This window comes from Hyperolius riggenbachi, chromosome 6, assembly GCF_040937935.1.
Source record: "Hyperolius riggenbachi isolate aHypRig1 chromosome 6, aHypRig1.pri, whole genome shotgun sequence".
NCBI classification, from domain to species: Eukaryota; Metazoa; Chordata; class Amphibia; order Anura; family Hyperoliidae; genus Hyperolius; species Hyperolius riggenbachi.
In genome coordinates, this window is record NC_090651.1 from 33,964,259 (window position 1) to 33,978,920 (window position 14,662).

The 14,662-nt window shown below is 48.0% G+C and overlaps 1 protein-coding gene across 1 annotated transcript in view; it reads left to right on the forward strand.

Annotated features, from left to right (window-relative positions):
- Positions 1 to 14,662, forward strand: part of COL24A1 (collagen type XXIV alpha 1 chain) — a 505,872-nt gene that overhangs the window by 433,764 nt on the left and 57,446 nt on the right. The window contains exons 43-44 of the mRNA XM_068239109.1: positions 6,878 to 6,931; positions 13,261 to 13,314. Of these exons, the coding sequence (XP_068095210.1) occupies positions 6,878 to 6,931; positions 13,261 to 13,314 (108 nt within the window). The remainder of the gene's footprint in view (positions 1 to 6,877; positions 6,932 to 13,260; positions 13,315 to 14,662) is intronic.

Below are 14,662 nucleotides of genomic sequence, written 5' to 3' on the forward strand. Positions count from 1 at the left end.
CCTCCCTGTGTCTTCTCTCCGTGTCATGTGGCCAGAGCTAGGGGTCCAACACTGCCCCTCCTCCCTGCGTCTTCTCTCTGTGTGTCATGTGACGAAAGCTAGAGGTCCAACACTGTTCCTCCTCCCTGTGTCTTCTCTCCCTGTGTCATGTGACAAGAGCTAGAGGTCAAACACAGCCCCTCCTCACTTTGTCCTCTTCTCTCCCTGTGTCATGTGACAAGAGCTAGAGATCAAACACTACCCCTCCTCCCTGTGTCCTCTTCTCTCCCTGTGTCATGTGACAAGAACTAGAGGTCCAACACAGCCCCTCCTCCCTGTGTCTTCTCTCCCTGTGTCATGTGACAAGAGCTAGAGGTCAAACACTAGAGGAGCGGCATGTATGCTGTCGAGCCTCTAGTGTTTGGCCTCTAGCTTTTGTCACATGATACAGGTGCCCCAAGAGAGAAGACACAGGGAGGAGTAACACCGCGGCATGGAGAGAAGCCACCGGAAATGGGAGGAGTCATGCCAGTGGGACTGGTGAAAGTTAGCTCTGCTTCCAGCACTCTGCTTCAAATTGAATGCCGCCCGCTAGGGACATGCTCCCGACCCAACTCTGATTGAGCAACATTTTCCATCCTGCGCAACTGATCGAACTGATTTGTTTTGGAAATCGACCGGTCAATTGTTTGCAGCATCTATTTTTTAACTATTCAATCACAGTGATCAAATCTGCTGGATGGTGACAGATAAAATCAACAAGTGTACGACCACAATCTTTTTTGTCCAATCTTACCACTTTTATATTATATGAGGAACTACCTAAAATAAGTATATTCACTCAGTTTACCCTTTTACTGCATAGATTTGGTAGGATTGTACAATCAAAATTGTATCATTAGTGGGCACATTTACACAATGCATTTAACAGGTCCTGCCCACTTCCTCAGGTAACAGTGCCACCTGGTGGTTGCTAATATGATGTGAGCGTCTCAGTGCTGCATTATGCTGTATTGGACATTGCCACTTTGATGTAAAACCGCTATATAAATCCTGTACTTTACAAGACTGTTGGTTTCTAGAAAGTTAGGGGTACTAAAATGTATACATATAAAAAATATATACTAACACTCTCCCTGAGCCAAGTTTATTGTCACATGTGGAATTGGGCTGGGTGTGCCATTTTAATTATTTAGCAACAAAAGTTATGTTTGAACTCATGCCAGTGAGGACCTTTTGGCTGGAATAGAAGTCTTGTTTGAATATTCAGTTTCCATGTAGCTTTCCAGGCCCTGCTTGTGGCTGTGAGAATGGCTTCATAAGTTCATAGTCTCTGATAAGCTATGCAAGTGTACAAACCCAAATGTATACTTCTTACCATTTCCGTGGCACGCAGGTTGAAATCTACGTCCTGTTTGTGGCCGCTTATTTCTGACAGGACGTAGATTTAAATATCTCAGATGGGCGTTCCCGCCGATCGCACCGCTCTGCACTCGCCGCAGCTCACTCGCCCTGCTGTCTCTGTGACAACAGAGCTCTGTGAGCCGGTCAGGAGCTGATTTCATTGTCTCCTGACCGTGTGATTGGCTGACATTGATCACTGAGTCAGAACAGAGCTTTGCCATAGAGACGGCAGAGTGGGTGGGCTGAAGCGACAGGTGAGCGGCGTGATTGACAGGTGAGCGGCGTGATTGACGGTGGCGGCAATTCTGTGCTGCGGGAGTCGGCAAGTCCCGTTTTTTTGGTACCAGCGATCTCTGGTCCTTAACCTCCTGAGCGTTACGCCGCTTAGGAAGTTGTGCAGCTTTTGAGTCTCTGGTCTTCTCTATTGGGAGGATCGTACATGACGTCACCGACATCATGACGTCATGCGCAGTCCCAATCCTCCCCATAGAGAGACCGCAGCTGCGCCGATCGCTGGAGCCAGGCTGGGTAATGTATTAAGTGGCTGGATCAGGGGATCGGGGGTTGCCGGCTACCTATACTAGCTAGCCTAGTGCTAGCTAAAGGTTTTGGAGCCATGCAGCCTGTTACATTAATCCTGGGGGACTGAGCGGTATGCCCGACACATACCGCTAATTAGGTTGAGGGGCCAGAGACCACCAGTACTGAACTGGTTTAGGGGCCAGAGACTGCTGGTACTGAAGTGGTTAACATAAAACAGTTATTCCTGGTGTGGAAGGACCAAATCCTTAGCACTTTTTCAAATTGATATAGTCCTTCTTTGATATCCTAAAGGGTAAATATAACGTAGCCACCCTGGCGTTCTATTTCCCCAGGATTTCCGTGCAAAAAGTGGTTCAATTAATTTCCCATAATTTTCAACCAATTTTTTTTTTTGCAATCTTTTTTTTTTGTATTGAATTCAATACAGGTTATTGTATTGAATTAAATTTAAAAAAAAAAGTGTTTGCTGCGAGATTTTGATGATGCTGTGTGACACTGGTTCCATCAACGCCGATCGACGGGGGACATGTGATCTCCAAGGGAGAAGCAAAATCCGCCAAGGGACATGGAAGAAGGCACCGGGGAAGCTATCAGAGGTACGCGACGAGGGATCAGCATGCCAATGGTGAGTATAAGACCCAGATGTATAGCCAGGTATAGTTAGCCAGATGTATAGCCAGGTATAGTTAGCCAGATGTATAGCCAGGTATAGTTAGCCAGATGTATAGTTAGCCAGATGTGCAGCCAGGTGTAGTTAGCCAGATGTATTAGCCAGGAATAGTTTAGCCAGATGTTTTGCCAGGTATATAGGGAGCAAGATGTTTGCCAGGTGTATAGGAGACAGATGTGCAGCCAGGTGTATAGGAGACAGATGTGCAGCCAGGTGTATAGGAGACAGATGTGCAGCCAGGTGTATAGGAGACAGATGTGCAGCCAGGTGTAGGGAGTCATATGTATAGGGAGCCAGGTTTGCGGGTGCCTCTGCCCCCCCACCCCCCCCATTGCCCCCTGACTCTGGCCGGGTGTCCCTTCTGTGGGGGGGCTCCCCTTCTGTGCTGGCTGGTAGTGGCCGGTGGGGATCCCCTCTGTGGGGGGGGGGGGGGGGATCCCCATACTGTGCGTGCAGGTGGCTGGGTGGCCCTTCTGTGTGTGTGGGGGATATCCCCTTCTATGGGGGCTAGTCATGGTCTGTCGGGGACACCCCCTTCTGTTGTGGGGGGAGGTGGGTGTCCCCATCTATGAGGGCTGTGGGTGGCCTCTCCCTCCTCTTCCCCCCATCCCTTCCGATCCCCCGTGCCCCCCCCCCCCAATCCCGTGTCTCCCCCGTCAGAAGCCCTGATCTACTCACCTGAGGGCTTGCTCCTGCGGCGGAAGCGGCGCACTTCCTCCTCCATCGCGAAGTCTCGTGTTCTCTGTAATTACTGTACGCGGCTTGGTGACGTCACCAAGCCGCGTACTGTAATTACAGAGACCGGGACTTCGGCGATGGAGATGGAGGGTGTGCATCTCGGCCAGCGCAGGAGAAAGCCCTCAGGTGAGTAAAGCAGGGCTTTTGACTGACAGGGGGGAGACACGGGATGGGGGGGGACACAGGATCGGGGGTGAGGAGGGCACGGGGGACAGAGAGGGAGGAGGGAAAGGCCACCCACAGCTCTCATAGAAGGGGACACCCACCTCCCCCCCCCCCCCGCACAGAAGGGGGTGTCCCCGACCGGCCAAGACTCGCCCCATAGGGGGGATACCCGCCCCCCCCCCACACACACTACAGGGTCACCCGCACGCAAATTACGGGGATGCCCCCCCCCCCCTCCCCACAGAGAGGATCCCCGCCGGTACCGGCCACTACCAGCCAGCACAGAAGGGGACACCCTCCCCCCGCACAGAGGGGATCCCCGCACCAGCCACCCGCAGCACAGAAGGGGAATCCCGCATGCTGCTGAGCACATTCTCTGCTCCGATGGCTGCACAGGGATTCCCCAGGGTGGCTGGATGCTAGTTCTGCACGCTGTGGGTAGCACAGATCGCTACCCACAGCGTGCTGACAGGCATCCAGCCATCCTGGGGAATCCCTCTGATGAGGGAAAAGTGCAGCCGGCGGGGAAGAGAAACAAGAAATCTCCCTGGCGGTATTGACGAGCTCAGCTCGTCAATACCGCTTTCAGCAAGTTTTTCCTGGACGAGCTGAGCTCGTCAATACCACCAGGGTGGTTAAATGACAACTGAACTGAGAGAGATATGGAGGCTGCCATATTTATTTCCTTTTAAGCAATACCAGTGGCCTGGCAGCCCTGCTGATCTATTTGTATGCAATAGTGTCTGATTCACACACCAGAAACAAGCATGCAGCTAATCTTGTCAGATGTGACAATAATGTCAGAAACCCCTGATCTGCTGCATGCTTGTTTGATGTCCCAAATCAATTGTGAATGATTCTAATTGTGATTGTTCAACGACAATTTAGTTGATCAGAAAAATTATTTTTGTAATCAGTTGTGATGGATAGGAAGTACAGACAGGGGCGTATCTGGTTAATGTAGAGCCTATGGCAAACACTGACATTGCACTGCAGTCAGAACCCCCCTCCCATCTAAAAACAGCATCCTTTCTCGCGTACATGTGTTATGGCTGCCTGTGTTTTTTTGGCTCGGGATACTGCTGAAGTTACTTTTTGAAAATATCTCTTCTTATTCCCTCTCGGTCCTCTTTTCTAACACTAAGCCAAGTGCACCCTACATACATAAATTAAGTAGCCATGTTCCATAGATAACAGAATTAATCTGATCTGAAATCTGAGTCACAGGGGCAGGCATGGTGCTGTGGTGCCCATGGTAAGAGCCGTGCCTGTACCCCTCTAGATACGCCTCTGAGTACAGATTGGCTTATTGATAGTGAAGCCATCAATATATATATATATATATATATATATATATATATATATATATATATATATATATATATATATATATATATATCAACACTTCATCTCCGGGCGCATTTATCTGATTGGTTGGGCGATTCTTCGCTGAAATTTGTACCTTTAGTGGGCACCTTTAAAGGGAACCAGGGACGAAGCACCCTCATGTATTTTACCATATATATCAGTGGGAACATTAGAGAAAACACCTACCCTGCTGTCTGTTTCATTTTTAACTGTTCAGCTTGCTTCTAATCAGCCCTGATAAAATCCCAGACTGAGCATTCAGTCTGGCTTTACTGAGGAATATTTATTGCTCAGTCTGTGTTCTCTCATGTCTTTTCAAGTCCAAGCCTGCCCCCTGCTGGCTCTGCTCATTAATCATTATAGCTGAGTCATTGTAGCAAAGCCAGACTGAATGCTCAGTCGGGGGATTTTATCAGGTCTGATAAGAAACAAGCTGTGCAGTGCAGAATGAAACAGAAAGCATGGTAGGTGTGTTCCCACTGATATATATGGTAAAATACATGAGGGTGCTTCATCTCTGGTTCACTTTAAGTGTTCCAAGTGGATTGTTTCGTAGCTGCAGAGTCACTAGTCAGCAATTGGCAGCTGCAGGTAAATATTATTGATGTGTTGGGAATTTTGAACACATTTGTAAAATGCTTTTTTACCATTATTGCATATACATGCAATCCCGAGCCTAGGTAAAAACATAAAAAAATACTACCTCATTCGGGGGGCTAGCCACATCAGGTAGAGCCTCTTACTGCCGCTCCCCACTGCTCCTGAACCGAGTTCTCCTTTACTGCAGCTCGCCTCTCTGCTTCTCCTCACAGAGCAGAGAGGCGGGGAGAGCCATGAAGAGGCGGGATAGGGAGGGGGATAGGCTCGGAGGGGAGGTATAGATGCAGAGGCGAGGCGCATAGAGGCAGGGAAGAGGTGTTTTGCAGGAGTGCCTCTCCTGCAAGGGACGCCCCTTACTCGAGTTATCTACCAACAATATGTTATCGGCAATTTGGGGGGGCAGCAGCGGAGCAAAGGGGGGTGGAGAGTGGAAGGCAACGGACACATTATTTAGCAGCCAATTTATTTAGAGGCATGCAAGTGCTCTAGGCCGAATTTATTTTAGCACATTTTTTATTTCTTACCTTTCCTTGCTTCTAATTAGCACTACTGTCATGTGTATTTATGGCCACTTGTCACTAGGGGGCAGTGTGAGACAATAACATAGAACTTCTGTTTTCAGTTTCTATATTTTCCTCTAGCGGAGAGACAGCAAAGTATCCCAAGAATTTACAGCACAACGAGTTCTGCCAGCTGAGGTCAAAAGCAGTGTACTTATCTCAAACGAGATAATTCTATTGAAGCTGATAATGGGTTAAGCAAATAACATGCCTCTGTGTCCCATTTGTATTTGGGTACACTTTAAAAGATATAAAAGTAAAAAAATAGCTAGAGTTGGACTTTTAGTATCCCTCTTCAGAGCTGAAGAAACGACCCAGGTTGTGACTAATACGAACCATCTGATTCCGGCTCGATAGATATATCATAGCTTGCCAGAAAAGGGAGAACTAGCAGTACTCGAATTGCCGCAATCAAGTTGGCAGCGCTGCATTATCAGCCTGTTCAAATCCAACATTTCAAGACCAATCACAGCCCTCCTTGATCTGCACGCTCCTCGCGGTCTTAGGACCTTCTTTTGTATCCGTATGCTGTAATATTACCGCTCTGTCCTCCTGATTGCAGCGCTCAGATTCCTGGCATCACTGCATGTTCTCCCGTGTACCGGGTGCCTGTCCTGTACTGTTCCAGCACTTGGCTGAAAGGGGTAAAACTTGCTGCATAGTGTTTACCCCTTTGGATGAAATATATGTATATTTTGATAGTTTGACATAACAAATGCTGCAGTAAACTGTTTCTTTGCTTATTTTATCATTTCCTTCTTGCATGTAGTATTTGTGTAGAGCGATGCTTCCTTCACTGCCGGCTTGCATAAAGTACAATTTACACTAAGCCTTGTTTTCTTTATGGCAGGGCTCGTCCGGAGAGCATGGGGACCGGGGCGAGTCTGGAGATGAAGGCTATAAGGTAATTATAAGCAGCCGGGTTTGGAGTAGCGCTTGTTCACCGCTCCGGAGATCCCTGAGAAAATGTATTCACTTATTAGATACTGGAAACTTAGCTACTTTACAAGTTTTAGTCTATTGTTTTTTTTTACACCTCTGTCTGTGTCAGCCTCCACAGCCTTGTCTGCCTGGAGCCTGGAGCACGTATATGTTTTGGGGATGTAGTTGTGCATCCGACCATCTTCATTTTTCACATTCTGTTTATACTGTTGGTAATCTGAAGATCACTGTTTTTATAAAAGTTACCCAGCAAGCTCCTGGGGAACCAGAACTCCTAGGAGTGTGCAAGGGGCTAAAAGTGACCAAAAAGCCTTCTTACTAGAATGCCATGTAAAGAAGCTGCTTCCCAACGAATCGCTGCACATACCTGCCGCTCTCGCCGGTCACAACGCTGCCCCATCGCCGCAGGTTCCTCTCTCTGCCGTCTTTATGACGGCAGAGTGCTGACAGCCGGTCAGGAGCCGCTTTCAATGGGAGCCAATGTCAGAATCCGAATCATCTTTATTACCGCCAAGCACGGCTTGGTCGTGCCTGGAATTGGACTTGGCACAAAGCAGGTACAAGAAAGGACAGACAGCAAAGATAACAGGGTAGCACACATCAAACAAATGCAATACAGTAATACATAACAGAGAAAAACCTTGTTCACAGTAAATATGGAGATATGCCGTGCAGGCATGCTTAAAGGGAACCAGAGACGAAGCACCCTTGTGTATTTTACCATATATATCAGTAAGAACATTAGAGAAAACACTTACCATGCTCTCTGTTTCATCCTCACTGCTAAAAGTGTCTGTTATGAGCTGTGATAAGAATCCCGGACTGTGCATTCAGTCTGGCTTTGCAAGGAATAATTATAGCTGAGTCATTATAGCAGAGCCACAAGGGGGCAGGCTTGGGCTTGAAAAGACACCAAAGAACACAGTCTCAGCTATAATCTTTCTGTAGCAAAGCCAGACTGAGTGCTCAGTCTGGGATTCTTATCAGAGGTGATAACAGTCAGATTAAACAGAGAACAATGAAACAAAGAGCAGATTCGGTGTTTACTGTCATGTTCCCACTGATTTGTAAGGTAAAATACAAGAGGGTGCTTCATCTATGGTTCTCTTTAAAGGACGGTTCCGGCTAGTGGAGGAAGAACAGCCTGAGGAGAAGGCGATGGGGAGGTGGTAGTGGTGGGGAGTGAGGTCCTAGTGTAGATGGACCCAGGGCCGGGACAAGGTCCGCCACCAACAGAGGCTGAGGTGTCCAAGTGCGCCCCCCCGATGGGTGTGGCCATGAAAAGATGTGGGCGGAGCTAAATGTAACAGTGTAACGTAAAGACAGTGGGCCCTAGTTTTCTCCCAAAACACAGGCAAGGGACCCTAAAGGTAATTACACAATGTGTCCCCCCCCCCCCCCCCACCTACAAACAAGGGACGGGGACAGCAGGCAGAACCCTTCAGTCAGCAAGACATGTAATACGGGAGCTTTTCAACAGAAAATACATATAATGGTGCAGCGTTTCCCCAGACAATTCACATCATAGGGCACCGTTTCCCCAGACAATTCACATAATGGCGCAGCTTTTCCCCAGACAGTTCACATAATGGCGCAGCTTTTCCCCAGACAGTTCACATAATGGCGCAGCTTTTCCCCAGACAATTCACATAATGGCGCAGCCTTTCCTCAGACAATTCACATAATGGTGCAGCTTTTCCCCAGACAATTCACATAATGGCGCAGCCTTTCCTCAGACAGTTCACATAATGGTGCAGCTTTTCCCCAGACAATTCACATAATGGCGCAGCCTTTCCTCAGACAATTCACATAATGGTGCAGCTTTTCCCCAGACAATTCACATAATGGCGCAGCCTTTCCTCAGACAGTTCACATAATGGTGCAGCCTTTCCTCAGACAGTTCACATAATGGCGCAGCGTTTCCCCAGACAATTCACATAATGGCGCAGCGTTTCCCCAGACAATTCACATAATGGCGCAGCCTTTCCTCAGACAGTTCACATAATGGTGCAGCGTTTCCACAGACAATTCACATAATGGCGCAGTGTTTCCCCAGACAATTCACATAATGGCGCAGCGTTTCCCCAGACAATTCACATAATGGTGCAGCGTTTCCCCAGACAATTCACATAATGGTGCAGCTTTTCCCCAGACAATTCACATAATGGCGCAGCTTTTCCCCGGACAATTCACATAATGGTGCAGCTTTTCCCCAGACAGTTCACATAATGGCGCAGCCTTTCCTCAGACAGTTCACATAATGGTGCAGCCTTTCCCCAGACAGTTCACATAATGGTGCAGCTTTTCCCCAGACAGTTCACATAATGGTGCAGCCTTTCCTCAGACAATTCACATAATGGCGCAGCCTTTCCTCAGACAGTTCACATAATGGCGCAGTGTTTCCTCAGACAATTCACATAATGGCGCAGCCTTTCCTCAGACAATTCACATAATGGCGCAGCCTTTCCTCAGACAGTTCACATAATGGCACAGCCTTTCCTCAGACAATTCACATAATGGCGCAGCCTTTCCTCAGACAGTTCACATAATGGTGCAGCGTTTCCACAGACAATTCACATAATGGCGCAATGTTTCCCCAGACAATTCACATAATGGCGCAGCTTTTCCCCAGACAGTTCACATAATGGTGCAGCGTTTCCTCAGACAATTCACATAATGGCGCAGCCTTTCCCCAGACAGTTCACATAATGGTGCAGCTTTTCCTCAGACAATTCACATAATGGCGCAGCTTTTCCCCGGACAATTCACATAATGGCGCAGCCTTTCCTCAGACAATTCACATAATGGCGCAGCCTTTCCTCAGACAGTTCACATAATGGCGCAGCTTTTCCACAGACAATTCACATAATGGCGCAGCCTTTCCTCAGACAATTCACATAATGGCGCAGCCTTTCCTCAGACAGTTCACATAATGGTGCAGCGTTTCCACAGACAATTCACATAATGGCGCAATGTTTCCCCAGACAATTCACATAATGGCGCAGCTTTTCCACAGACAATTCACATAATGGCGCAGCTTTTCCCCAGACAGTTCACATAATGGTGCAGCGTTTCCCCAGACAGTTTGCATAATGGCGCAGCCTTTCCTCAGACAATTCACATAATGGCGCAGCCTTTCCTCAGACAATTCACATAATGGCGCAGTGTTTCCCCAGACAGTTCACATAATGGCGCAGCGTTTCCCCAGACAATTCACATAATGGTGCAGCTTTTCCCCAGACAGTTCACATAATGGTGCAGCGTTTCCTCAGACAATTCACATAATGGCGCAGTGTTTCCCCAGACAATTCACATAATGGCGCAGTGTTTCCCCAGACAATTCACATAATGGCGCAGCGTTTCCCCAGACAATTCACATAATGGCGCAGCTTTTCCTCAGACAATTCACATAATGGCGCAGTGTTTCCCCAGACAATTCACATAATGGCGCAGCGTTTCCCCAGACAATTCACATAATGGTGCAGCGTTTCCTCAGACAATTCACATAATGGCGCAGTGTTTCCCCAGACAATTCACATAATGGCGCAGTGTTTCCCCAGACAATTCACATAATGGCGCAGCGTTTCCCCAGACAATTCACATAATGGCGCAGCGTTTCCCCAGACAATTCACATAATGGCGCAGCTTTTCCTCAGACAATTCACATAATGGCGCAGCTTTTCCCCAGACAATTCACATAATGGCGCAGCTTTTCCCCGGACAATTCACATAATGGAGCAAGCCTGTAACTTCGCTCGAAGTCGCGGCAAAGTGCGCATGCACGGCTCATCCGCACTCCTGGCAAGATGACGCAGGCCATCTCTGTAAGCTTACTGCACACACGCAGTTCAGACATCAGAGAACCGCGCATGCACAGCAAGCTTATGGAGACGGCCTGTGCCATCTTGCCAGGAGCGCTTACGAGCCGTGCAAGCGCACTTTACCACGACTTTGAGCGAAGTTAGAGGATTTCAAGAGCTCCAGCTGGATGACTGACGGGGAACCTGTGGGACCGTGGAGACTACAGGGGGCTAGAGGAAGCCCCAGGTATGTTAAAAAGTCTTTTTTTTCCCTCAGTTCAGGGTCTATTAATGATCAGAACATAAAGATAAATAATAATTCCATTATTTATTGGTGTGCTAGTGCAGAATTCATTGTCTCATCAGCCACCCTGACTGTGACAACACATCACTGTCTGTGTGCTGCAGCTGCTGCTCCTCTCCCTTGTGACTTGTCTGAGGGGAGGGCGCTGATCATATACAAATATACACATTAACTGGGCACTTGTCTTGGCTATCATGAGGACTCACACACTTACTTGAGTTGACTATGACCACAGGACGGGGCCAGCACAGAGGAATCCACCATACACTGTCTCCTGCCTGACTCCTCCTAGCTGCTGACTCACAGGACAGGAGACGCTGAGGCACATTCAGCCAGCTTCAAGGGGGCGGAACTCACAGGCTGCTGATGTCACTCCTGTGCCAGAGAGATGCACGCTGGCTTTCTCTATGAGAGGGGCTGGCGGCGGGCGGCATCGGTGACCATGGCAACAGGCACAGAGCGGAGTGAAATGTATCCACTGACTCTGCTCCCGCTCTGTCTTCCCCGGCACTGCAGCCAGCCTGGTCAGCGAGCACTGTGTGAACTGAGGCGGGGCGCAGGCAGCGTGACCACGGGGGGAAAGGCGGGCAGCCAGGCAAAACAGTCCTGCTGCTCCTTGCGCCTGCACAGACTGTCAATGACTTCCGCCCCGAGGCTCCAGCCTCGTCGGCCTCTGTGTCGGCACGGCCCTGGATGGACCGGTACCTCTGGCCCGAACAGAGCCGACTGAAGAAGCGAGAGCCTGGGTGTGAGGGATCGTTAGCGATCCGCACTGCTCTAGAGCTCAGACTGGTGTTGTAGTGGAGGTCTAGCGGGGGGAGAGGTTTTCCAATGATTCTTTCCGCTGATCTGATGACCCTCTGTAGCTTGTGTCTGTCGCTGGCAGAGGAGCCAGCGTACCAGACCAGGATAGAAGAGCACAGGACAGATTTAATTGTGGCTGAGTAGAAGCTTGTCAGAAGTTTCTGGTCCATACCGAACTTCCTCAGTTGGCGAAGGAAGAATAGTCTCTGCTGGCCTTTCCTCTGGATGGAGGTGGTGTTGGCCTTCCACTTCAGGTCATTGGAGATGGTTGTGCCCAGGAGACGAGCACAGGGGACTTGTGCGACTTCCGTGCCTTCTATATAGATTGGGGGAGGGGTGAGGGCGCGCTTTCTAAAGTCTATGATTAGTTCGATAGTTTTTGCGGTGTTGAGGACTAGCCCATTCACCCTACACCAGTTGCAGATACTTTCGACCTGGTGACGGTATGCCTACTCATCGTTGTTGGTGATGAGGCCAACAATGGTGGTGTCATCCGCGAATTTGATAACTTTGACGGAGCTTTCAGTGGATCCGCCGTTGTTTGTATACAGGGAGAACAGGATCGGTGACAGGACGCAGCCTTTTGGGGCCCCTGTGTTGGTGGTCCTTGGCTGAGAGAGGATAGTACCTAGCTTGACGACCTGTGATTGGCTCTCCATGATCACGCGGTCAGGAGCCAATGAAATCGGCTCCTGACCTGCTTACAGAGCTCTGCCATCTTATAGAGGATTGAACTTCATCCCAATCAGTAGCTGATACCCCCTTTCCCATGTGAAATCTTTTCCTTTTCTCAAACGGATCACCAGGGCTCTGTAGGGCTGATATTGTAGTGAAACCCCTCCCACAGTGTGATGTCAGGACCATGGTTCTGACATCACACTGTGGGAGCCTTGTTGCATTGTGGGAAATAACAGCTGTTTCCAACTGCCAAAAAAAAAAAGCAAGCAGCATCTCCTTCCAGTGACATCGCCTGCCAGCAGTAAAAATGTCACCATGTGATAAATGTCAGAATGTAAATCAGGGGGAGGAAAGATTTTACAATGAGCAAACACTGACTAAATCATTTATACATAATTATAGTAAAAATTAAGCACTTTTGTTCATTACCTTATTTTCAGTGGAGTTCCTCTTTAAGGAGCCTCTACAAAGATAGAAACAAGTTTTGCCTCTAATTGTCTACACAGGACTGGGAAAACAATCAGGCCTGGAATTGGGATTTTTAAATGGATGCATATGTTCAATTCTTAATCTTTGGCCCTGGAATGTTGCTTTATACCTTGCAATTTGTTTCCCTAATATTCTGTCTATTTTTTCTATACAGCATCCATTCTTATGTCAGGTTGGACTGAAAAGTAAAAATGATGAAATGCTTTGTTATTTTAGGGTCTTGTTGGAATTGTTGGACCAAGAGGATCAATAGGCCAGCAGGGGGTGCCAGTAAGTATATTTATCAGCTATTCTAGATGCCCACTAAATACTTTATGCTAGTATGACCACTCTTAAAGCAGATCCGAGATGAAAAACTGACTATAACAAGTAACTTGTCTATATATCTTATCTAAAGTTTAGATAGTTTACACAGCAAATCTAGCTGCAAACAGCTTCAACAGAATATGATTATTTCTTCCTGTGATACAATGACAGCAGCCATGTTGTTTGTAAACATTACACACAGGCAAGCGGATCTGCATCTCCAGCACTCAGCCTGTGAAAACCTAATTCCCCCTCCTCCCTCCTCCCCTCTGCCTCTGAAATCTATGGCTAGTAACACCTCCCCCTCCTCCTGCCCAGGCTGAGCTCCCATAAGCCCTTGCTACTGTCTGAAAATGCCTTGGCTCTCTGAAAAGCTGTGGGAGAGGCTTGTTCAGTTAATAGGGAATTAGAGTATTAAAACAAAAACAAAAAGTATTTGGCTTGAGGAATGCCCTATAAACTATATGAAAGGAACACAATTATGTAATAAGTAAAAGTTTATCTCAGATCCACTTTAAAGCAAACTGGTAGTGAGCATAAACTGATGAGTTAAACCATTGTATCTATAGTCCATCTCCTAAATAGGACTTTCCTCATATCCATAGTGTTATTTTGTATTTAAAGGTTAAAATCTACAATTTCACTGTCTCGGCCACATGACAGTACTTTTTTTTATGTTTTTCAGCTCCCATGCAGACAAACATTGAACTATGAAACTTTTTTTTATCTGTTTTAATTTCATCTAATTTTAATTTCTAGATTTATCTAATTAGATATTGTGAAAGTTAGTACATTCCGACTACAGAGAAACTGTGATTTATATCCCTTGATACTAAAAGCTCTTAAGCTGGCCATACACTGGCCCTATTTGCGGCCGTTTCGACAGCAGATTCGATCACTGGGATCGAATCTGCTGCCAATCGTTCGTACTAAACGCACCCGCCAATCCGATTTCCTCCCGAAATCGGATCGGTCCGTCGATCGCGCCGTGCGGAAAAATACTGTCGATCGCCCGCGGGTAGGGAGCGCGTCGCTAGCGGCGGCCGATCCGATCAGGTATACATTACCTGACGCTGGCTCCCGGGCATCTTCTCCGCTCTGTTCCTGCTTCCATCCCAGCATACATTAACTTCCTGTGTCACTGCAGTGACCAGGAAGTTCAAATAGAGGGCGCTCTATTTTAACTTCCTGGTCACGGGGTGACACAGTGTACGCTGGGATGCTAGGATGCGGTGCAGCGTGGAGAAGAGGACCCGGAGCCAGCTTTAGGTAATGTATAAGGGGGGGGGGGGGGGGAACAGGCGGCAGGAGC